Source organism: Heloderma suspectum, chromosome 2, assembly GCF_057233095.1.
Source record: "Heloderma suspectum isolate Gila_16-S chromosome 2, 16-S_ref, whole genome shotgun sequence".
Taxonomy (NCBI): domain Eukaryota; kingdom Metazoa; phylum Chordata; class Lepidosauria; order Squamata; family Helodermatidae; genus Heloderma; species Heloderma suspectum.
In genome coordinates this window covers 382,354,933-382,380,067 of record NC_139459.1, presented here as the reverse complement: position 1 = coordinate 382,380,067, position 25,135 = coordinate 382,354,933, and the positions used below count along the sequence as shown (strand labels likewise).

The following is a 25,135-nucleotide window of genomic DNA, read 5'->3' as shown; positions in this document are numbered from 1 at the left end:
CCTTAATCGTGCATCTTTCTCTCCTCAACTAACACAGATGCAGACATTTTTCCTTTCTTCACTGCTAGAGCAATGTGACTCGAAAAGGAAAAGGTTACAATTTTTTTTTAAGAACTCCCTGTCCTGCAAGGAAATCTGCCCAATATTTCTGGATCCACCTGCATCCCACAGGAAAGCAACAGGCCATACATACATTCCACATTTGCCCCCACCAGAAGCTATGGTTCTTATCGATCCTTTTCAGACCAGATTTCTAACCCATCTCTAGTATTAAAGATCAGATGCCAGGCTTGGTTTTCATTATGAGACATTCCTTTGTATTCAGGTCAGGTCTCAGTAAAATAATGTAGCACTTGGGAAGAAAGATGCAGCTCAGTAAACCAGCACTGGAGGCCAAGATGGAGAAGACCTGCACAGCTACCATGTATTTCCCCTTCGTGCTCAGGTAGGAGGGCACAAAGGACACCCAAACACTGCAAAAGACCAGCATGCTGAAGGTGATCAGCTTGGCTTCATTGAAGGCCCCAGGCAGCTTCCTGGCTAAGAAAGCCACCGTGAAGCAGATGGCAGCCAGGAAGCCCAGGTAGCCAAGAGCAATATAGAACATCGTCACAGATCCTTCTTTGCATTGCAGGATGATCTGTCCAGGCTGAGAGTGCATGTCAGAGTCAGGGAAGGGTGGAGAGATGCCCAGCCAGATGGTGCAGATGACAACTTGGATACTGGAACAAGAAATTACGATGGAGTTTGCAAGACTCTTCCCTAGCCATCTCCTCATTTTGTTCCCTGGCTTTGTGGCCAGGAAGGCCAGCACCACAGTGATCGTTTTGGCCAACACAGAAGACACGGCTACAGAGAAGATGATGCTAAAGGCCGTTTGTTGGAGAAGGCAGGTCTCTTTCCTTGGCCAGCCGATGAATAGGAAGGAGGACAAGAAGGAAAGCAGGAGGGAGATTAAGAGAATGTAGGAAAGGTCCCGGTTATTAGATTTGACTACTGGAGTTTCTAGGAATTTAACGAAGACTACTAAAATGAAACCTGTTGAAACAGATAAGAATAGGACAAAGGAAATCAGAATGAACCCCAGCATTTCATTATAAGACAGAAAAGTTATATCCTTGGGGACACATTCATCTCGATCCTTATTTGGGTGCTGATCTTCTGGACACTTGGTGCAATGGTCTGCATCTGAAAAGAAGAAGAGTCTCTTCAGCATGACTAACATCCTTCAGACTATGGTGTGCACAGACCCCCCACTATGCCTTGCATGCTGCTTCAGATCATCTGACAGACCCTACTCCAGTTTGGGGTGATTTGAACGTGGATCCAGATTCGAAGCGAGAGTCGGACATCCAGATAACTCATTGTTGACATTTTCCCTTTGACTTTCATGGAAAACACAAATGTCCATAACTTCTTTCAGTTTTTACAATGTATGCATGACTTTTGTCAAACTCCCCACCCTCTTGGAGGGCGCCCCTCCTGCCCCATTTCAGGGAGTTTAGAGCAGTGGTTGCTGTGCTGGGCACTGCTGAAGTTTGATTTTCTCCACCAAAACTCTCACAGCAAAGAGATGTAATTTTTTCCAGGATTCACAGGAGTGTTTGGAATCATCTGGGCCATCCTCCACCACCCCACCTGGAGGGCATTACTCTCCACCAAACTTTGGGCAGCTTACCCCCTGGTTGCTGTTCTGGGTGCAGCTAAAGTTTGATTTTCTCCACAAAAACTAGTGGTGGGAAATACTATGGCGAAAGGGCACCATCATCATCTCAGAGATTTCTGCTTGTAAGACCGCTCCACCACCTCTGAGGCGAGTTAATGATGGGACAAACATGAGTCAAAGCAAGAGGGCAAATCCTTTCTGGAGAAGAAAAACATTTGGACCACCTAGCTCCACTGAGCTGGTGTCCATTTAAGTGAAAGCCCGGAGCCAGGCGGAGGCAGGCAGAGGCAGGCAGAGGCAGGCAGGCAGATGCTGGAAGACAGACACCCCTGGCTGCTGGGCGGTGAAAATAAGCTATGGCCTTGTGGCGTCACAGCCACCAAACCCAGCTATTTCACCCAGGCATGGGTCACAGGGCACAGGGTGGGCAGGCAACCTGATTGATCCTGCAAGGCTTGTCCAAAAGATAAGCCATGCATACACTTGGGCATAAGAGTGATGCTGGGAAAGGCTCATTAAATCCATTATAGTACCTTTGGGACAAGCGGGGCGGGCAGGCGGATGGGCTGAGGTTTATGTCAGACTGTGGAATGGCAATGTGATTCCTGTCCAGACTCAAAGAATGACAGAAACAAACAGTAATAAAGAGAAACAGAAGGGTGAGTGAGTGAGCCTCTCAGTTGCCCAAGGGCTGGAGGGTGGGGTAGTCCACCTGGTGACCCAGGGAAGTGATGACAAATAACAATACAGGACTCTTTCGAGGCCCAGAATTTGAAAGGGATGAGTTATCTTCCCTTCAAGGATCATCCATGGGAGGGCAATTCTGGTGCCAGGGAGGAAGTGGGTGTTGGTGTCAAGGGCTCCTTGGAGGCCTCTCTCAGTCTAATCCAGTAGCCAAGTCCAGACACAGACAAAGGGATTCTTTTCAAAGCTTTATTCCTGTTTTACAACTTAACAACTCTACCATTAGCAACTAGATATGAGCAGCAGAGTACCTATGCCCTAAGTTGGAACAGTTGGTCCCCGTTTGAAAGGGAATTACTGGCAGACCCCTGAACTTAAGGACTAGGGAGAGTCCCTCCCCTTTTCCCTTGGATCCTCTGGGCGCAGCCATTGTTTGTGCGCCAACTGGGCACTACGCCTCCTTTCCACGCCCTCCATTTGGCGCCGCTCTCTGAGTCGGCGTCGCGCGTCCATCAAGTCTGCTTTCCACACTCTGTCACTCCCAGGACTGCTATCTAAGCTAGGAATGCTGGTGGGAGGAATCTCCGTCAGCTTTTGGCCCTGGGAAAGAGGAGCGCGCTCCTCTCCCAGGAGCGGTTGCTCTTCCTCAGAATCAGAACTACTCTGGGATTCTATGGGCTCAGTGTCCACCCTGACAGTTGGTAATATTTATTTATTGTTCTTTTCTTCTTTTTCTATCTCCTAAAGCATACATTATAGGTCCTACAGTTAAAAAGTTTGTACTCTGATTCCTGAATGCAATGCAGAGATGGTGGAGGGTAACTGGGATGCACTTTGGCCCAAAGCGAAGATTGGGTGTGAGACCTCCCAACCATAGTCTGGAGAGCAGAAGGCTCTCTCCAGAGGGTATACAGGAGAGTGGCCAGGGGCAGAAAAAAGGACAACAGAGCATTGAAAGCTCCCAGTGCCTTGCCTGTGGGGGGCATCTGACTCTCCAAACAGCAAGCAGGACAGTGTCTTGCCCACCAGGGCTTGTGACTCTTGAGGGGCAACTTGATTCTGGAAAGCGGGCAGTGCCTAGTAGGGATGTACGAAACTCCCCTTACCGGGCTCCGCTCCACACCTGCACCCCGGAATCCTGGCTGGCCGGCTCCGCTCCACAGGGATTCCGCGGAGCTGCTGGCAGGCTCTGCCAGCAGCCGGACATCCGTAAAGACTTACGTAGCCTACCACGTCTGGCTTAAAAACAAAACAAAAACGGGCGTACGCAAATGGCGGTGGCTACAGCTGCCGCCATTTGCATTCCTTACTTTTGGCCGTCTTAGTCTACATAAAAATGTATGTAGACTAAGACGGCAAAAATAAGGGGGAACGCAAATAGCGTCTGCTACGCTATTTGCATTCCCCTTATTTTCGCCGTCTTAGTCTACGTAAATATTTACGTAGACTAAGACGGCCAAAAATAAGGAACGGAAATGGCGGTGGCCATTGCTGCAGCCATTTGCGTATGCGTTTTTTTTTTTTTAAGCCAGACGTGATAGGCTACATAAGTCTTTATGTAGCCTATCATGTCTTGTAAAAAAAAAAAAAAAAAAACACCGACAAAACTGGAAATGGCGGCAGCGGCAGCTAGGGATGGACGAAAGTCCCTTACCCGTCCTCGAAGCTTGCTTCGAGGTGGGGGGAAGGCGCTTCGCTTCTCCCCCCGAAGTTCATGCGAGGGGGGGGAGGCGCCCCGCCTCACCCGGCCAAAATTCAGGCCAGGTAGAAGCGCCCTGTCTACCCGGCTACGAAAAAACAAACAAACACCCCCATGATAGGCTACGTAACGATTAACGTAGCCTATCACGGCTAGATTTCCAAATAGCATTGCCCTTATTTTTGCCTTAGTCTATGTAAATCTTTACGTAGACTACCGGGACCAAATAAGGAACGCAAATGGCAGCTCCCTATGGGGGCCGCCATTTGCGTACGCACTTTTTTTTTTTTTCCAAAGTCACCCGTGATAGGCTACGTGACGATTTACGTAGCCTATCACGGCTGACTTTGGAAATCTAGCCATGATAGGCTACGTTAATCGTTACGTAGCCTATCATGGGGGTGGTTTTTTTTTTTACTGCACGTGTAATGGCAGCGGCGGCAGCCGGTCGAAAGACCGGCTGCCACCCCCACCCCTGACGAAGACCCGACAAACCGCTGCTGGGACCCGTCGCCGGGAGGGACATTCGTGAAAGGTAAGTCCCATCCTGGGGGGGGGCGCGGGGGGGCGGAGAATTTCACCGCCAATTTCGGGGGGCCGAATGCGTTGGCACTCGGCCCCCAGAAGTTTCGGGGAGAAATTCTCCCCCATCCCTAGCGGCAGCTGGTCGGAAGACCAGCCACCGCCGCTGCCGCCGCCGAAGCCGCCGCTGGAGTCTCCGCCGCTTGGAAGATACGCCCCAGGTAAGACTCATCCCAGGGGGGATCCACGGGGGGGTGGGGGGCAGGCCATTCTGCCACAGATTTCAGGGAGCCGAATGCACTAGCATTCGGCCTCACCGAGATCCGTGGCGGAATTCTCTGCCATCCCTAGCGCCTAGTATGATAATTAAGTATGGAGGACGAGGAGGAGGAGGATATATGCTCTGGCTGGACGACCCATATACAGACCAGGCTGGGAGCATCTCCTTGGTTTCAACCAGAGTTGAAGCACCGCAAAATAATTCTAAGGAAATGGTAAGAATAAATCTTAATTAATCGTCATCATCACCATCATCATCTTCATAACAATAATAAATGAAATACCATGCCTGACGCAACTAAAGAGAGAAGAAGGCTGCCACAAGAAAGAGCAACAGGAGGGTGAGCTGGCTGGTTCCTTTGAGGTCACCCACCTTCCTGAGCGGAGATTGTCCCATCTGCACATGGAGAACAAATGTAGCAGCAAGGCGGCTCTCCTTCCTGCACCTCTTTGGCATATCCAGGGCAACAGCTCTCAACGCACCTGGAGCGAGGCACAGTCTAGCAATAAAAAGAAGGAGCAGGAAAGGAAAACATGTTAGGAATATTTGTGTCTCTTGGAATGAATAATCTGTTTTGGAAAGGACCTGATGAGATCACTTGTCCAGCGACCTCAACTGACCCTTAGGATGCTCTTTGGCCTGTTCATTTCTTTGTTTCAGCATTTATATCCAACTCTCTACATAAATAGACTGAACACAGAGTGCAAAACTGAAAGGTGACAAGTAGAAGAAAAAAATAAACTCAGATGCAAAACTATTGAGGTTTTAATGCTGTAATATTTTATATTGTTAACTGTGGTCTTTTAGGTTTTAATTTTTGTGAACTGCCCAGAGAGCTTCGGCTTATCAGCTATTGGCCCTATAGAAATGAAATGAATGAATGAATGAATAAATAAATAAATAAATAAATAAATAAATAAATGAGATTCGCTCACCATATTTTAAAAGTGGACTTGTGTGGTGTGCTTAGCCCCACACTATTTGCTTGACCGCAATACAAGCGTGTGCACACAGATGCACAAGAGCAAAAGAAAAGGAAATAAAGAACTACATACAAGAAAAGAAAAGTGTGTTGTTGTTTTTTGTCTGTTTTTTAGGGAAAAGAGACAGAGTTCCAAAAAAGGAAGGGAAGGAATCCAGAAATTGAGAATAGCGGGGGGGGGGGGAGCCAAGAACAAGGAAAGGAAAGCGTGTATGTGTGTGTGTGTGTGTGTATGTATATATATATATATATATATATATATATGTGTGTGTGTGTGTGTGTGTGTATGTGTGTGTGTGTATATATATATATATATATATATATATATGGTATCTACCTGGAAAACTCTGAAAAAATAATTGAAAACTACTCTGTAAATTTTTCCTAGTTTTTTATTCTTTTGATGAATAATCAAGAAAGAAAGAGAGTGAGAAAACACTTAAGAAGAGTAGAATAAGTCAGAAAGGTAGGAGGGGTGGGCAAAAACAAGCCACAGAAAGGAGGAAACTAAATAACTTTTTAAATATTTTTGGATTTAAATACATAATTTGGAAGAGAAAGAAAGGGAATAGTTGAATTGCAAAGGGCTGGGTGGGAAAGAATAAGAAGAACAAAGCTCTCTCTCGCAATGAAACAAACACAGGCTGATCTCTCCAATATATACAGTATCCCTTGGGATGTACGAAAGTCACTTACCTTTTCGAAGGGCGACATTTACGGTGGGTGGGAGGTGCTCTATCCCTCCCCCCAAAATTCTCTCCAGCCAGCTCCACTCCGCTGCAATTCCACGGAGCCACCGGCCAGGGCCGCCTGCAGCCGGACATCCGGCCGCTGGGCAGCCTGCACAGGGACGCAAGTGGCAGCTACCATAGCTGCTGCCATTTGCGTCCCTGTATTTTGCTGTGATAGGCTATATAAATATTTACGTAGCCTACACAGCAAAAACAAACAAACAGCTAATACAAATGGCAGTGGCTACGGCAGCCACCATTTGAGTTCCCTTTTTCTTTTGGCCATGATAGGCTATGTAAATATTTACATAGCCTATTACGTCAAAAGAGATGGGCACAAATGGTGGCCACTACGCCATTTCTGCCCCTCTCTTAGGGGTGTCAGATAATTTCTCACTGAAACTTCGGGGGGCCAAGTGCCAACGTATTCGGCCCCCTGAAGTAGTTTCGGGGAGAAATTCTCCGCACCCCCCCTGCACCCCACACCCCCCCACGGGATGGGACTTACCTTTCCCGAATGTCGCTCCCGGTGGACAGGTCGCAGCGGCGGTCCGGCAGGGCTTCGACAGGGGCGGGGGCGGCAGCCGGTCTTTCGACCAGCTGCCACCGCCACCATTCCAAGAAAAGTAAAAGAAAAAAAAATGCCCCCGTGATAGGCTATGTAATGATTAACGTAGCCTATCACGGCTAGATTTGCAAAGTCAGCCGTGATAGGCTACGTAAATCGTCACGTAGCCTATCACGGGTGACTTAAAAAAAAAAAAAGTGGGTATGGCTAATGGCGGCCCTCATAGGGAGCTGCCATTCGCGTTCCTTATTTGGTCGCTGTAGTCTATGTAAAGATTACGTAGACTATGGCGAAAATAAGGTCAACACTATTTGCGTTGCCCTTATTTTTGCCGTAGTCTACGTAAATCTTTACGTAGACTACAGCGACCAAATAAGGAAGGCGAATGGCGGCTCCCTATGAGGGCCGCCATTTGCGTACGCACTTTTTTTTTTTTTTAAGTCACCCGTGATAGGCTACGTGACGATTAACGTAGCCTATCACGGCTGACTTTGCAGATCTAGCCATGATAGGATACGTAAATTGTCGCGTAGCCTATCACAGGGCGGTTTTTTTTTTGTTTTTTTTTACTTTTCTGTTCGCGGCCGGGGAGACGGGGTGCTTCTCCCCGGCCTGAATTTTGGCCACGCGAGGCGGGAAGCCTCCCCCCCCCAGCCTGAATTTGGCCGGGCGAGGCAGGAAGCCTCCCCCCCCGGCCTGAACTTCGGGGGGAGAAGCGAAGCACCTCCCCCCCACCGCAAAGCAAGCTGCGAGACCAGGTAAGTGACTTTTGTACATCCCTACCCTCTCTTTTGCCGTAATAGGCTATGTAAATATTTACGTAGGCTATCATGGCCAAAAAAAAAAGCGAACGCAAATGGCGGCCGCTGTAGCCACCGCCGTTTGTGTTCCCTTTTTTTTTTTTTTTTTGCTGTGATAGGCTACGTAAATACTTACACTAGGGATGTACGAAAGTCACTTAGCTTTTCGACGGGGTGATTGGTGTTGGGGGGGAGGCGCCCTACACCTCCCCCCGAAATCCTAATCTGGCCGGCTCCGCAATTCCACAGACCCACCGGCTGGGGCCGCCTGCAGCTGGACATCCAGCCGCTGGGCAGCCTTCCGGAACACCCCCCCCTGCGTACGCAAATGGCGGCTATGGCAGCCGCTATTTGCGTTTCCTTTTTTTTGCTGTTTTAGCCTACGTAAATATTTACGTAAGGTATCACGGCAAAAAAAAGGGGAACACAAATAGCGTAGTGGGCGCCATTTGCGTTCCTTTTTTTCCCGCCGTTTTAGCCTACATGAATATTTATGCAAGCTATTACGGCAAAGAAAAAAGGAACGCAAATAGCGCCCACTTCGCTATTTGCGGTCCCCTTTTTTTCGGACGTGGCCACCATTCACGAAGCAACACAAATGGCAGCAGGTAGGTGTCCCGTTTTGCGCGCCTTTTGTGGAGTGGAGGGGCTGGGCGGGCTTCGTTCCACCATGGATTTCGGGGGGCCAAATACAATGGCATTCAGGCTCACCGAGATCCGTGGTGGAATTCTCTGACATTCCTAAGTATCCCACGACCCCTTCTCCACCACTGCCACTGATTGGAGACTGCTGGGTTAAGTTCAGCCCTAATTTGACAACTAGAGTTGCCATTGGCCAAAGCCCACTCCCTCCCCCTCTCCCCCCCCTCTGGCCTTCCACAAGTTGACACATTTGGAGACAGGCTGTCTGGGCTTCAGTAGGCATCAGAATAGCTCCGAATCTCCAGGGTGAACCGAAGCACTTTTGCAGTGACCCACTTCACTTCGCACTGCCTTGGTGCTGGGCTGATCCACTTTGGATTTTACCAAAGTTCCCCTGAAGCACCCTTGATTCACTTTGGTATTCAGATTTCACACGCACAGCACTGGCATTAAACACATATTATTAGAGTTTAACAGATGCCACAAGCCTAAAATATGACACTAAACATTTCCCCTACCTGATTAAAATGCCTGGGCCACACAATGGTTTCTGTGTTAATGGTGAGCTTTCTGTCTCCAGATGCTTCTCTCCGTATACTCCCAATTTTCATTCGACCACGAGTCAAATTGGGAAACAGCACCCAATTGATGAATTCAAAGTCAGCTCCCAGCTCCCCATGCTTATCCAGATACAGTCTGCTCACAGAAGCATTGGAAAACTGGACGCCTTTTAAAAAAGTGTGAAGCTAGAATGACAGAAAAAACAGCCAACCTTTCAAAACATGAAAACATACTCAATATCTTTTCTAGGGATGTACAGATTGTGTTAAATCTGTTCCATCTGTGTTTCGCAGATTCTAAGGCCTCTCTCAACTTGAACCTACCTGGATACTGCAATCAATATCTGAGGCCTTCCTCTGCGTGCTTCCTCTGAGGGAGGCTCAGAAGGTGGCACTGAGGGAGAGGGCCTTCTCAATGGTAGCCCCCAGATTCTGGAATGCTCTCCCCATGGAAATCCACCTGGCACCAACACTGTCATCTTTTTGACACCAGGTTAAGACTGCCCTCTACTCCCAGGCACATCATGGCATACTGTGGTGCATTTATCTCAGTTGTTTTTATCAGCTTTATTATCTTACTGTAAATGTGTTAGAGTTTACATTGTTGTTGTTTTTAATTGTATGATAAAGACATTAGATTCCATTTTTATTATTTTGGATGTGTGGTTTGTAATTTCTGTGAACCACCCAGCAGGCTTTGGCTATTGGGTGGTATAGAAATAGAAAAAAAATATATCTTTGCAAATAAATATTAAATAAACATCCACTTGCTATTTAAAAAGAAATATGGTGAGATGGTGCCTCATTCATTGAGAAGGGAAGTCGAGAGCTTTCAAACATGCCACCTCCAACCCTGGGCTCCAGCTTCCTTTTTCTAGCCATGGCAGGCAAGGGTCGAGAGGGGACATGATTGGGGGCCTCGCTGCAAGAGCCCTGCCCACTTCATCAAGCACAGTAATGAAACGGATCTTGCAAGATCAGGAAGAGGAGGCAGGAGACACCCCAAATGAATCCGCTACAACAGCAGTCTTAAATTCAAGACAAATTACTTTCTCCTCAGAGTTCTTCAGAAAAGGTAACCACTCCTTCCTGAATTGTCTAGGGGAACTTTTTTAGGAAAGTGCAGCAATAATCTCTGGACCACTCAGAATAACTCCCCAGGGAGACTATGTGAGGTGGCAAAGGGGACATCAAAATAAGCTCTCCCACTGCCACACAGTGGGCATGATTACGTGCTTTAACATGGGCTCAGTCATTTCCATTTGTTGGCCATTTGTGGTGGTCAGTGGAGGCTGGTGGGTCCTATTTCAAGAGGGCTGTGAATCTGCACTGGGAATCAGTCAGAACTCTACAGGAGCTATCCAAGGTGATGGACCCATTTGGGAATAGGGTCCAGCACACTGGATAGCTCCTTTAGAGTCAGACTGGTTGTGACTGAAACCAAGAGCAGATTCTCAGCTCCACTGAAATAGGACCCACCAGCCTCCACTGGAGGTGGTGTTGCAGAAAGAGAAGGGAATACCTGCCATGGCTGCAGCCTTTGATGTTCCAGCCTGCCTCCTCCACCCACCGTCAACATCTGTTCCGCTTGGGATGAATATGCAGCATCTAAGGCATGTGCCACAGCTTGGACACTGTTGTACATACTGTAGCTGTCTTGAGACAGGGCTCTTTCTATCTCCTCCTGGGGCAGCATGTCCAGTTGATCTTTCTCTGTGCATTGTGTCCAATGTTTCTTGGATAACACATGCTGTGAATAGAAACAGTGGAAGGCTCTTTCCCAAAACTGTGCATTAGCAAAAGAAACTGGTTCGTAGTAGTCACGTTTTGTCCTTTTGGGGGTCTTCATTATGGAGGACAAAGAACCATGGAGAAATGGAAAGAAAGAAGGTTTATCAAGCAAGATCATGTTCATGTCCTGGGAAGCTGTTGTGATCCAGAGTTTTGCCCCAGTTTGTTTCATTTCAAGTCTTCTTTGTATAAGGATCATTGGAATAAAGCCATAATGAGAGTCCACGTAGAAAACCATTACTTTGACTGTTCTCCATATGACAGGTAGTTCATTCCCGGACATTTGGTACACGATATTTCGTGGTAGTCTTTTTGAGAAGGCAACACAAATCCCATGATTGATCACGAGGGGTGTCAAGGCCCTCATGAACCTCTCCCCATTGTCGGTGTCTGGAGCATAGAGTCCAATCCACGTCCATCCGAAAAAGAGGAGGAGCTGGACGATCCCCGGGTACTGGGATTCTTCTTTTGGTGCCATCCGGTAAACAAATGGGAATTCCATTTTATCATTAAGAACATGTGGAACAAAGCCATAACTCACCTAGTGAGGAAAGGAAAATACTACTGCTTACTTTTGTTCTTTTTTTAAAAAAGATATTGTGTGGTTGTTGTTTTTATTGTAGTGCTGGTTTTAATTTGGTTTTATGTTGCCCAGTACTTGTTTTGCTGGAATTGTTCATACCTTGTTTTTTTTTAATGTATTGTAAGTAAATACATTCATACATACATACAAACATACAAAAAAATAAAGATCAAATAATTGTTGACCAGAAACTATTAATATCTAACAAAATGTATGTCACTATGAGAGCTGGTTGATATGTGTTGAGGTGGAGTGCCAAAATATCCCAAGGATCCTTTTTGGTGCAGCCATTCTTCATGTGACTTTCCAAACAAGGACACTAGGTTCCTTGAGTGGAGCCCAAGCCACTGCAGATTGTCTCCAAACAACAGCACCCCAAAGCACTCCCTGTCTTTTGCCAACAGGAGTGAATGCTAAGCTTTCACTCATCCAAAATACAGTAGAGCTGTACAGCTGAAGAAACCTCTAGATGTAGGTTGAATCTGCTCCTTGCCTCAAGTGAGCCCTCTGTAAAGGGAAGATTTAGTCCTCCCACACACAACTCCATTGCTGGAACATTTTGGGGACACATTGGAGCATAGTTTGTGAATTATGGCCAACAAGGGGCAATATGAGCTGAAAATGGTGTAGGTCTATGATTTTAGTGCAGGCGTGGGCATATGTGTGAGTCCACAGGCACCATTGCCACGAGATCTGGTCATTAAGCTGAAATTGGTTCATAGCAGGATCAGGCACCCCACAGCCCGTCAAACACACTGGGGTCACATTAGAGCCTCATTCAGGTATTACAGCCCTGACTTGACAATATTAGCAGAAAAGGCTGTGGGGGTGGGACTTTAGCTCAGAGGTGGGAAACATCATAAGAAGATCATAAGAGCATAAGAGGAGCCCTTCTGGATCAGACCAAGGGTCCATCTAGTCCAGCATTCTGCTCACACAGTGGCCTGAGGTTGCCTCTGATATTCGAGGTAAAAATGTGTCTGGGAGTGCATTGTCTGTAATGGAAGCCTGCTGGGCCTAAAACCCACCCCTATCATCGGAAACGGTGACACAGCTAAAATCAAAGAGTAGAATCCAAGGAAAGTCCTACTTTGCATAGGTCCATTGAAATGCATGGAACAAGTTAGTAACCCCTGAGTGATTCTGCTGGGAAAGAAAAGTGTGCAGGGAGACTGCATCATGTTTCCCAGCATAATCAGGCTGGCAGGCTGTGGGGAAATGCAGCAGTAGAATCCTGGCATTGACCAGAACAGGGCTGTATGCGTGTTGTCCACCTCTGCTTTAGCTTCTCCCCTGTTCTCATGTGTGCCATGCCAACTTCTCTATGTTCTAGTGTAACTTCAGCAGCAAGCAGAAAGGAATCTTTTTGACAAGCACTTAAGGACCCTGTAAAGTCAGGATAAACCCTGAACGATTTGTCAATGGGTCATTAACATGGTAGCTGAAAACTGCATCTGGGAGCCAAATGCTGGCTTGGCTCTGTTTCCATGCCAGTGCCACCAAGTGGTTAGAAGTTGGGATGAGAAGGGTTCTGAGGCTGTGGTCCCTAGGCACCTGCCCCACCACTCCAGCTCCTGAGGCTAGAACTCCTTCTCCAACATCACTTTTGGATGCCCTGGCTCCCTTTCCAAAGCTTCAGCACTGCTACTACCAACCTCCAGCACACACTCCAGAGGACCAGCTTCCCCAGTGGGCAGAGGCACCTTGAAGTGGAATTCAAGCCAAGCAAGTGCTCAGCTCTCATTTCCCTGCACTTCTCATCCTCTCCATTCCCAACTCATACCTGTGGGATTTTGTAGATGCCCGACATGGCTGAAATCAGGATGGAGAGGTCAGATTCAGCCCCTTCAAGGACAGCCAGCAGGTGATTCTTTCTCCCACAGCTGTAGTTTGGAAGATTGCTTTCCCCAGCAGCAGCCAGCTGTAGCATCGCATAGGAAGTGGTTCTTCCATCAAAATAGGACTTATAGACGTTGTAGCCCAGGGTGATGTTGGGTAAGAGCCTGGGAGTCTGGTTGATCTCCTGAATGGCAAGCAAGAAGGACAGGATGTGCCAGTACCTTGGGCCTAGCAGACTGCAAAACAATCAAGGAAAACAACAATGTCATTTACTTCCTTTTATAAAACTAAGGCACTTTTAAGGTCAAATAAATCTCAGAAGAGCCAATCCTCACATAACGGTTTGTATGTTTGTAGGGAGCAGCAAACGTAATGTTGTTACAAGGAAACAAATACCCATTTGCCTTTAAAAACAGAGTTGGAGAGATTATGGCTCCTTCCTGGAGAGGGCAAGTCCAGAGCATTCAAAGAACAAAATCTATGTAGAATCTGTGGGCACTGTACAGAAATTACAATACATGATGTAAAGTGTAAAGTCATTTACATAAAATCAGAGATGATGTTCCGCAAACTCAAATGCTGGTAGACAAAGCTTTCATTGCACAACCGGTTGCAAAGCAGGTGCAAAATAGTTGCTCAGCAGATCACCCAATGGGTTGCACAAGCGTAATGCAAAACCCCGTGCACAACCACGCTCGCAACAATGCCACATTAGTTGGATTCCTCCACATAGTTCAGAATGTGGTCTCTGCTAATGTGATGTCCTTTGTGCTAACAGAGTGACACAGTTCTATACTGGCCAGACAACATTGACTTAAACCACTTCAAACAACCATAGGATGAAACGAGGACCTGATTAAAAACTCATCATTTGTTGTCAAATGCCTGAGAGAAGAGAAACCTCTTGACCTGGCTCCAAAAAGAAAACAATGTTGACACTAGGCAAGCCTCACACACACACACACACACACACACAGACACACACACACATGTTCAATGAAAATTTCTGGATGTAGAGAATGAGAACTCTGAGTCACAATGGCCTTAATTTGAGGACAATTTTTAGGCAATACACAGGTCATACGTCCTCCTCCTCCTCCTCCTCCTCCTCCTCCTCCTCCTCCTCCTTCTTCTTCTTCTTCTTCTTCTTCTTCCTGGAGGCATTCCAAAATGATGCTCCAAATTTTCCTTCAAAAGGCACCACAGGGGCAATGACCAAGGGTATGAGGAAATATGGGCCATTTCCAATACATGGGACCAATGGCTGTCCAGGTTGGGAAGCATTTAATCATCACCACTTACCAATCAACCCTGGTGGAAGGGGACTTGGAAAAGATGTATGGCTGGAGATACTTAAAATATTGTGAAGATAAGACTCCACTAATTAGGTAGTCTCCTGGCCGGTAGTAATTGAGTGTTCCCATTTGATTTCTGATTGGATCCAAGGGACATTCTTCCTTTTGGGTCTTGCAGGCTGCATGAGGCAGCAGGAGCAGCAGCAGGAGCGGCAGTGATACCATGGTGGTTCTGCAGTCTTGCTCCTTCTGACTGGTCCTCTCTGCTCCAAAGTCAGCTGGTCAGAAGAAGCCAGAAAAGTCTTGCAAGTGCGAGGCTGCAGCTTCGTTATGAATACAATGAGTTCTGAGCTGAAAGAGAGTTCCACCAAACTGCAGCACAGTCGTGGTCGACCCAGGCTGCCATGGATCTCAGCACAGGTAGCCCCGGACCTTTTTAATACACCCGGCTTTTCAGGCATAGTGCAAGGAGCTGCCTCAACTTGCCTTCGGTTCTGCTGCTCAAGTCATTGGTCTCAAAGGGATTCTCCAGAAGACAGAAATCGCTTGAGCTTTGGCAAGAATCCAAATGAATCACAATGTTTTTGAGTTTTACCAGAGGAAGCATCACCTGTGCGTCTTCATGGACTCTTGGAGTGGCTTGAGCCCCAGGTGCAGAGCTCGAGAAAAACATGTTTTTGAGAAGTCACTAATGAGGCTTCATCTTCTAATGTGGGTTGGCAAAGGCGGGCTGTGACCATGGCCTGAACTTTGTTGGAGAATGACCCCCCCCCCAAAAAAAGCCAGGATCAAGAAAATCCATTAGGATGTATACCAGGGGTGGGGAATCTGTGGCCCTCCATAAGTTGGAGTGTTGCAATCCAAAAACATCTGAGGGGCCACACTGTTAGCAGGAGGGGGAGTGGTCTGGGATCGGATCCCTGACTCCCCCTTCTGAGTTCGGAGTGCTGTCTCTGACCTCAGGAGGGTTTCCCTATCCATCTTGTTGCTCCTGGGACACTCCCCAGGGACTATAGAATGACTCTCAAGGAGATGAACTTTCAGGATGCATATAAAATATATGTAGCTTTAGTTGAAGAAGTAGAGCTTTGTGTCTCGCCGCTGAATATGGGACTTCTTTGCGGGGATGTCTTAATGTATATAAACGTCTGCAGAGATCTCTGAAGAAAATTAATCCTGCACTGTAGCTAATAGGGCTACATCCTGGAAGAAAATCACAGTATGATTTCTCATCCTGGTTAAATCTGTCAATATTCTGTTGAACTGGCTCTGTTAACTGCAAACGCCCTGAACTAGAATCTCCACCAAACATCTGCCAGGTTTCTGTGCTAGTTTGGGTCCATTGTTTGCCACAAATCCTGAATTTTGTGCCAGCACCTGAGATGTGAAAATGTACTCTGAGGTGCAGCCCAGCAAATGTGAAAATGTCTACACTCCCATATCACTTCTAAACCCATGATAATTTTTTCTGCTAGTTTTGTGCCATTTGGGGCAACAAATCCCTGAAGCATGAAACAGGTTTGTGTCAGTACCTGAAGCATGAAACAGACATTGAAAAGAGAGGTTACCCTATTGGGCAGTATAGAAATGAAGTGAAGTGAGGTGAAGTGAAATGAAATGAAATAAGAAAGAAAGAAAGAAAGAAAGAAAGAAAGAAAGAAGGAAAGCAAGCGACCATTAGGTATTGCCCTGACAAGGGCTGAGAAGTGCACACTGTCATATCACCTCAGAATCTACGCCAATGTTTTGTGGTAGTTTGAGCCATTTTGTACCATAGCTCCTGAGTTTTGTGCCAGCACCAAAAGTGTGAAAATGTCACACCCTTAGTCGTGGCCTGGTGGTGGCAAGAATCCACATTCTCATATCACTTGAACCTATGCCAAAGTTTTGTACTAGTTTTGTGATGTGTTCCAGAAAACCCAAGTTCTCTTGCCCTTGGACTGATACTCTTGACCTTAGACTTTTTAATCACTAGTGCTAGTTGCTGCTTATCGCTCAGTTCGAGCATTTTCTGACAGCAGTAGCTGAAGCTCCCTGTTTTTTAATCTTGCTTTATGCTGTTTAAAAAAAAAAAAAAAAAAAAACCTAATGTATTGTTGCCTGATGTGTAAGCAACCTTGGTAGGAGTTTATCCTGAAAGGCTGGGTGTTTATAAGTGTAAGAAAGAAAGAAATTTCTCAAAAAGCAACAATCCTTTGGTTTAATTCTGCTCATGATAAAAACAGAGATGCTACGTTACTTAGTCATTCAAAAAGCAAATAGTATGCAAGAACTTGACCTTCAGACCTTAATTCCATTATGTGGTAGGCCATTGAGGAGTGTTTTGTAGATCTCTGAGGATTAACTGAAACGTGATTAAGAAAAAAAGTAAAAACATTCATAGGGGATACCATTGGGCAGGCACAAACTTTTGCAGTATTTCCCAATGGAAACCCTTTCCTCTAACGTCACCCACCTCCCTGAGTGGAAATTGTCCCTTCTGCACATGGAGAAGAAGCATAGAAGCAAGTTGGCTCTCCTTCCTGGAACACCTTGGCATATTCGGGGTGACAGTTCTTGACACACCTCAAACGGGGCACCATGTAGCAATACAGAGAAGGAGCACTGAGGAAAAAGTGCGAAGAGTTTTTGTGTCTCTGGAAATGAATACTAGATTTTGGAAAGGCCCCAATGAGAACTTGAGTCCTAGTGAGCCCAGGTGGCACCAGTTACTTCTTTCAGGGAAGCACTATTTATACACCACAGCATGGCAGGGAAACCACTTTGGTATGCTGGGTTGTATCAACACTTCTGTTGCACATTATCTTTACATGTCCTCAAGAAATGGATAGAACTAGAAGCTAGAAGTTAAACTAATGAAAACAACTAAAATACAGTCCTAGAAGAGCAGGAATTATGAAGACCAGCAATTAAACAGCAACCATGAAACTGTTTACTGTCAGATTGAAATGCTTACGTTACATATAAAACAGATCCTTCGCTTGTTGTTGTTGTTGTTCAGTCATTCAGTCGTGTCGGACTCTTCGTGACCCCATGGACCATAGCACGCCAGGCCTTCCTGTCCTGCGCTCTCTCCCGGAGTGTGCTCAAGTTCATATTCATTGCATCGGTGATGCTATCTAGCCATCTCATCCTCTGCCGTCCCCTTCTCCATTTGCCTTCAGTCTTTCCCAGCATCAGGGTCTTTTCCAGGGAGTTTTCTCTTCGCATTAGGTGGCCAAAATATTTGAGCTTCAGCTTCAGTATCTGTCCTTCCAATGAGCGCTCAGGGTTGATTTCCTTTAGGATGGACTGATTTGACCTCCTTGCAGTCCAGAGGATTCGTAAGAGTCTTCTCCAGCACCACAATTCGAAAGCATCAATTCTTCGACGCTCAGCCTTCCTTAAAGTCCAGCTCTCACAGCCATACATTACTACTGGGAAAACCATAGCTTTGATTAGACGGACCTTTGTCGGCAAGGTGATGTCTCTGCTTCTTACTATGCTGTCTAGGTTTGCCATAGCTTTCTGCCCAAGGAGCAAGCCTCTTTTAATTTCATGGCTACAGTCACTGTCTGCGGTGATCTTGGAGCCCAGGAAAGTAAAATCTGACACTGCTTCCAGTTCTTCCCCTTCTATATGCCAGGAAGTGATGGGGACAGATGCCATGATCTTCATTTTTTTAATGTTGAGTTTCAAACCAGCTTTTGCACTCTCCTCTTTCACCCTCAACAAGAGGCTTGTTTCTCATGATGTACTCTGCATATAAGTTAAATAAGCAGGGTGACAATATGCAGCCTTGTTGTAATCCTTTTCCCAATTTTGAACCACTCAGTTGTTCCATGTCTGGTTCTTACGGTTGCTTCTTGAACCTCGTACAGGTTTCTCAGGAGACAGGTAAGGTGGTCTGGTACTCCCATCACTGTAAGAATTTGCAACATTTTGTTGTGATCCACACAATCAAAGGCTTTAACGTAGTCAATGAAGCAGAAATAGATGTTTTTCTGGAATTCTCTTGCTTTCTCCATGATCCAGCGAATGTTGGCGATTTGATCTCTAGTTCCTCTGCCTCTTCGAAACCCAGCTTGTACTTCCGGTAGTTCTCAGTTCGCATACTGCTGAAGCCTAGCTTCTAGGATTTTGAGCATAACCTTGCTGGCATGTGAAATGAGCTCAATTGTGTGGTAGTTTGAACACTCTTTGGTGTTGCCCTTCTTTGGAATTGGAATGTAAACTGACCTTTTCCAGTCTTGCGGCCATTGTTGAGTGTTCCAAATTTGTTGGCATATTGAATGCAGTACTTTAACAGCATCATCTTTTAGGATTTTAAATAGCTCAGCTGGAAGACTGTCATCTCCGCTAGCTTTGTTGTTACTAATGCTTCCTAAGGCCCACTTGACTTCACTCTCGAGGATGTCTGGCTCAAGTTCAGTGACTGCACTATCATGGCTATCAGGGACATTCAGATCTTTCCTGTATAGTTCTTCTGTGTATTCTTGCCACCTCTTCTTAACCTCATCTGCTTCTGTTAGGTCCCTGCCTTCTTTGTCCTTTATCATGCCCATCTTTGCACAAAACCTTCCCTTGAGATCTCCGATTTTCTTGAAGAGATCTCTAGTCTTTCCCATTCTGTTGTTTTCCTCGATTTCTTTGCATTGTTCATTTCAGAAGGCCTTCTTCTCTCTCCTTGCTATTCTCTGGAACTCTGCATTCAGTTGGATATATCTTCCCCTTTCTCCCTTGCTTTTCACTTCCCTTCTTTCCTCAGGTACTTGTAAAGCCTCATCAGACAGCCACTTGGCTTTCTTGCATTTCTTTTTCTTTGGGATGGATTTCGTTGCTGCCTCCTGAACAATGTTACGGACCTCCGTCCAGAGTTCCTCAGGCACTCTGTCGATCAGGTCTAATCCCTGAAATTTATTCCTCACCTCCACTGTATATTCATAAGGGATATGATTGAGGTCATACCTGAATGGTTTAGTGGTTTTCCCTACATTCTTCAATTTAAGCTGAAATTTTGCAACAAGAAGCTCATGATCTGAGCCACAATCAGCTCCAGGTCTTGTTTTTACTGACTGTATAGAGCTTCTCCATCTTTGACTGCAAAGGACATAATCAATCTGATTTCAATATTGACCATCTGGTGATGTCCATGTGTAGAGTCGCTTCTTGTGCTGTTGGAAAAGAGTGTTTGCTATGATCACTGTGTTCTCTTGGCAAAACTCTATTAGCTTTTGTCCTGCTTCATTTTGTACTCCAAGGCCATGCCTGCCTGTTATCCTGGTGATTTCTTGACTTCCTACTTTAGCATTCCAATCCCCTATGATGAAGAGGACATCTTTTTTTGGTGTTAGTTCTAGAAGGTGTTGTAGGTCTTCATAGAACCGATCAACCTCAGCTTCTTCGGCATCAGTGGTTGGGGCATAGACCTGAATCACTGTGATGTTGAATGGCCTGCCTTGGATTCATACTGAGATCATTCTATCATTTTTAAGATTGGAGCCCAGTACTGCTTTTCCCACCCTTTTGTTGACTATGAGTGCTACTCCATTTCTTCTAAGGGATTCTTGCCCACAGTAGTAGATATGATGGTCACTTGAATTAAATTCGCCCATGCCTGTCCATTTTAGTTCGCTGATTCCCAAGATGTCGATGTTCAATCTTGCCATCTCATGTTTGACCACCTCTAGCGTACCTTGATTCATTGATCTGACATTCCAGGTTGCTAAACAATATTGTTCTTTAGAGCATCGGGTTTTCTTTTCACCACCAGACACATCCACAGCTGAGTGTCCTTTTGGCTTTGGCCCAGCCGCTTCACTCTTTCTGGCGCTACTTGGAAATACGCTCTGCTCTTCCCCAGTAGTATATTGGACACCTTCCGACCTGAGGGTCTCATCTTCCGGCATCATCTCTTTTAGCCTTGTGATACGTTCCATGGGGTTTTCTTGGCAAGAATACTGGAGTGGGTTGCCATTTCCTTCTCCAGTGGACCACATTTTGTCAGAACTCTCTGCCATGACCTGTCCATCTTGGGTGGCCCTGCACGGCATAGCTTATGGCTTCACTGAGTTACGCAAGCCCCTTTGCCACAACAAGGCAGCGATCCATGAAGGGGAGATACTTTGCTACAGCTTGAAAAGATATTAGTGTAGCTACTAGGGATGGATGGACTCACCTCCATCTGGGGTCCTTGGTCACTCGCTGAGTCGCTGCCCTCACCCGCTTGCCACACGGTTCGACAGCTCGGCGAGCAACCGGCAAGCGCAACGGGGCCACCCGCTCCTCCTGCGGGCCATCATTTTGTGTAGAAATGGCGGCTCGGGTCTTTCCATAAAGCAATGTTGTGGAGATTGTGGCTGTAAAATGGTGATAAATGGTTGCTTAAGTCACCCTTTTATTGCTGCAATCTGTGCAACACTCCAATTCCCAACCCGAACCGTCATTTCTACACAAAATTGTATCTCAGGGAAGGAGCGGGCGGCTGTTGTACGCTTGCAGACACTGCAGTGCTCACGGTCCACAAACAGGGTCTGGGGGGCCAAGTGGGGGGAGTCCATCAGACACCACCCCCATATGAGGTGCTGATGACATCCCTAGTAGTCACTCTGAATGCTAACGCAGTTGACTGTGTAGGAGATGTGTTAACTAGACTCTTGTTTTATGTTCTGTTATTACATGGGTTTTTCTAAGCTATGTTGTTTGTAATGGCTATTAGACCTATTGCATCATATGTATAAGTGAGAGTGAGTGTGTAGATGGGTGTGTGTGTGCATGCTTGTGTGCATGCATGTGTCCATGTGTGTATCGTGCTCCAACACTTGCTCATGTAGGAAGATGTCATCATAGCAAACTTAAAAGGCGGCCCTGAACCAGAATGCTTTCTGGCTATCCTACAATTTGTCTAAAGAACTGATGAGGATCTCCTTACAAAATTTTACCTAGATTCTGAATCAATACATATTCTGCTCCATCAACTGGGCATTGTCTCATTTCTTATATTCCTTTCTGAAATTATTAGGATGCAGGGGGAGCTTTATAGACAGGACAGCATTCCCCTGTCTGATTTAGGTGACAATATATTTCAGTTGGATCGGCAAAGAGAAGTTGAGAGAAGTCCTTCAGCTCAGGTGGGGGGAGTTTGACTAAGCAATAGGCTTGTCACTCCCAGTGGCTGCTGGGATGCAGACTTCAGGGTGGAGTGCACCATCCAGGGCAGGGCCAGGACATCACCTGCAACTGTGGACTCCAGGCACCCCCTTTCAACAGATGTCCTTTTAGGACTTGGGAGATTATGGGCATCAATTCGTACCTCGACTTATGAGGCTTCATTGTTCCATGCAGCTGCCTTAATGGCTTTCGTTGGGGCCCTCAGGATCTCAGAGCTGGTCTGGGCATCCAGAAGTGATGTATACGAGAGGGCCCTGAGATATTCTGACATCTGAGCACAATCATGCTATTGTCCAGATTCAGCTAAGGAAATCTATGCCTGGCCAACTAGCTAGGGGCGCAGTGGTGTCTCTTCTCCCTGCCAGATGGAAGAGTTATGCCCCATCAGGGCATCAGCTGCTTTCCTGGACCTAAGGGTGATGGTTGGCCCACTCTTTTGTCATTCTGATGTGTCCCCTTTTACTAAATATCAATTTGGACTGTTACTGAGCTGGCATCGAGTACTCTAGGCTTAGGTAAATACCAATTGGGGCACATTCTTTCTGCATTGGGGGTTCTTCTACAGCCATGTCTTTGGGTTTCTTCACCAGATCAAGTGAAGGCAGTGGGCTGGTGGTGCTCCAAGGCCTTAAGAACTTACATGCAGACTTTCCATTGATGCCAGGGACTAGTCTTTCCTTTCCTGTTGCTTACTGTTCTCTTTTATCTCCTTACATGGATGCAATGGATGTGAACATGTGCGTGTGCTCATATGTGGTCACAGCATGGTATTCTGGGCTGGCCGAAGGGCTGACAGGTGAAGCTATGGATCCCAGCATGGACTGTCCCAGTGCGCATGTGTTCAGTGGCTTGGCAGATGTGGCATGCAGCGGGAGCGCCTCCTCCCCACTCTGTTCCATCAAGGTGTGGTGCATGTCCCCCCACAGATTTGGTGCTGCATCTAGGGGGGAACGACCTGGGTTGTTTGAAAGGCAAGGACCTCATCCTGCTAGCCTTGGCCCATTTCTAAGTTATCTGGCACAGTTGGCCGGGGATATATTTGGTCTTGTGTGCTCCCAAGAATTACATAGAGGAATGTTCTGAACCAAAAGGCAATGGAAAAGGCCCATCAGAAGGTGAACTGGGAGACAGCCTTGGGGCTGCCCTTGAACAGTGATGGGATCATCTCTCATGCGGAAATTGTTTGGATGTGGGGGGAGCTTTATAGACAGAATGGTGTGCACCTGTCCGATTTAGGCAATGACATATTCCTGTGGGATCTACAAAGGGGTAGTGATGTCAGAGAATTCCACGATGGATCTCGGTGAGGCTGAATGCCAGTGCATTCACCCCCCCCAAAATCCATCGCAGAATGAAGCCCCCACCCCCCCAACCTACGAAAGGCATGCGGGACGAAGCACTTACCTGCTCCCGTCTGTGCTGCTTTGCGAATGGCAGCCGTCCTACGGCCGCCATTCGCTTCCTCCTCTGAATAGCCACAATAGGCTACGTAAATACGTACGTAGCCTATCACGGCTAATGCAGGGATGCCATCTGCATTCCTGCGGAGGCCGTGATAGGCTACGTAAGTATTTACGTAGCCTATCACAGCGGGGGGGGGGACCCCAGAGTACGCAAATGGCAGCGGTTACCGCCATTTGTGTATGCTGGGTTTCCCCCCCCCCCCTGCTGTAATAGGCTACCTAAATACTTATGTAGCCTGTCACGGCAAGGGGGGAAAAAGACCCAGCATATGCAAATGGTGGCAGCTACCGCCATTTGCGTACGCTGGGGTTTTTCCCTCTGCTGTGATAAGCTACGTAAATATTTACGTAGCCTATCACAACTGAATACAGGGATGCAAATGGTGGCGGCTATGACAGCTGCCATTTGCATCCCTGCCGGGCTGCCCAGCAACTGGATGTCTGGCTGCGGGTGGCTGGAGCCGGCCGGTGGCTCCATGGCTTGGCCGTGGAGTGGAGCTGGCCGGGCAGGATTCCAGGGAGAGGGACAGAGCGCCTCCCCACCGTCAAGGATTCCGGGGGGAGGGACAGAGCGCCTCCCCCCCCCCACGGATGCCCCTGCGCAGAGCCAGGTAAGGGATTCGTACATCCCTACAAAGGGGCCTGCAAGATGTTCTTCAGTGCAGGAGGGGGGAGTTTCAATAGGCTTGTAACTCCCGGTGCCTGATAGGATGGGCAATGGGGAGGAAAATAGGGATGGTGAGAATTCAGAGGCGCTGTTCTGGTGACAGGTGACGCCTGAGGCCTCCGCTCTGGGTTTTGCAGCCCATCCGGGGACAAGGGTTACCTGTGAGGCTGACTCACCTCACCCACCATGTGTGTTGCTTCCTGGGGGTGGTGATAGGGAAGGTCTACCTCCCTGAAAGGGTAGCTCTGTGGGGCAGAGATTATGACCCTCCACTCCACAGGCTGTGAATGTTTTTCGCCCATTGCAGTGTCAGCTAGCGACTGACACCATTTAGTGCCTGTCCTAGGCTTCCCCTTTGCAGATATTCAAGAAATGTGGCCCGATTGGCATCCATGCACCTGTGTCTGTCTCTTCATTACCCATCTCTGCTTGCAGTGGTCACCATGTATATCAAAGGAAGTGCTTTACAGCTGCAAATGCCATAAACTATGCAATTCTTGCCGTAATTTCACAACAATAGGCTAATGGCACTGTTTAGAATGGAGGAGAGCCGCCGCCCCACAAAATCTGATGGATGTCGGGCCCATTCAGCCTGGGTTTCCCCATGCCAAACCCCACCTGGACAGGATGTCATGGGGGGGGGCATTGTTATACATCCTTAGATCCAACCCATATATTGTGGATAATATATGTGTGCTGTTAGTGATTATTACCTGTTCCAATTCCATTATTTTTCTTTTCTCATGCTGATCTCTCATTCCTACAGACAGAAAGAAGCGAACTTCTAGAAATCCTAACCATGGAAGATTAGTTCCATTATATCTATCATTTAGTTCAGCATATCATAGAGCACTAAGGCTGCAATTGTTTACCCATTCAGGAAGAGGAGGGTGTGTGTGTGTGTGGTTCCCCATATTCCCTCCCTCCCTCCCTCCCTTCTGGCTGTTCCCTACTGAAATCAAGAGAAACCTCTAATTCGGTGTGGGGGATAGATGCGCTCAGGGTCAAAGCCAAAGCTGGCATTTCCAGACCATGCTAAAGTCTCATTTTTCTGCACTCCCCTTCTTTCCTTGGGAGGAGGCTGGTCAGTTGCAGTGGGGGTCTGGGTTTTTGCCAACCACTCCAGTGCCTTTTCCAAATCCATAGCAAGAGAAAGAGAGAGGGAACTCCATTCCCTCAAGCTAACTGAGGAAGGCACTGAGTGAAAAGGTTCT

General features: G+C 47.0%; 2 protein-coding genes across 2 annotated transcripts in view; both read right to left on the bottom strand.

The window, feature by feature from the left end:
* The window catches only part of LOC146356375 (uncharacterized), a 980,383-nt gene that overhangs the window by 701,824 nt on the left and 253,424 nt on the right, over positions 1 to 25,135 (bottom strand). The window lies entirely within an intron of this gene.
* LOC146356381 (vomeronasal type-2 receptor 26-like) lies at positions 278 to 23,262 on the bottom strand. Its single transcript, XM_084840498.1, has 7 exons — positions 23,196 to 23,262; positions 20,800 to 20,980; positions 13,292 to 13,583; positions 10,657 to 11,466; positions 9,093 to 9,320; positions 5,224 to 5,350; positions 278 to 1,188 (listed from the first exon to the last, which is right to left on the bottom strand). Exons 3-7 carry the CDS (start codon positions 13,436 to 13,438, stop codon positions 278 to 280), a joined length of 2,223 nt encoding a protein of 740 aa, XP_084696624.1. The 5' UTR covers positions 13,439 to 13,583; positions 20,800 to 20,980; positions 23,196 to 23,262.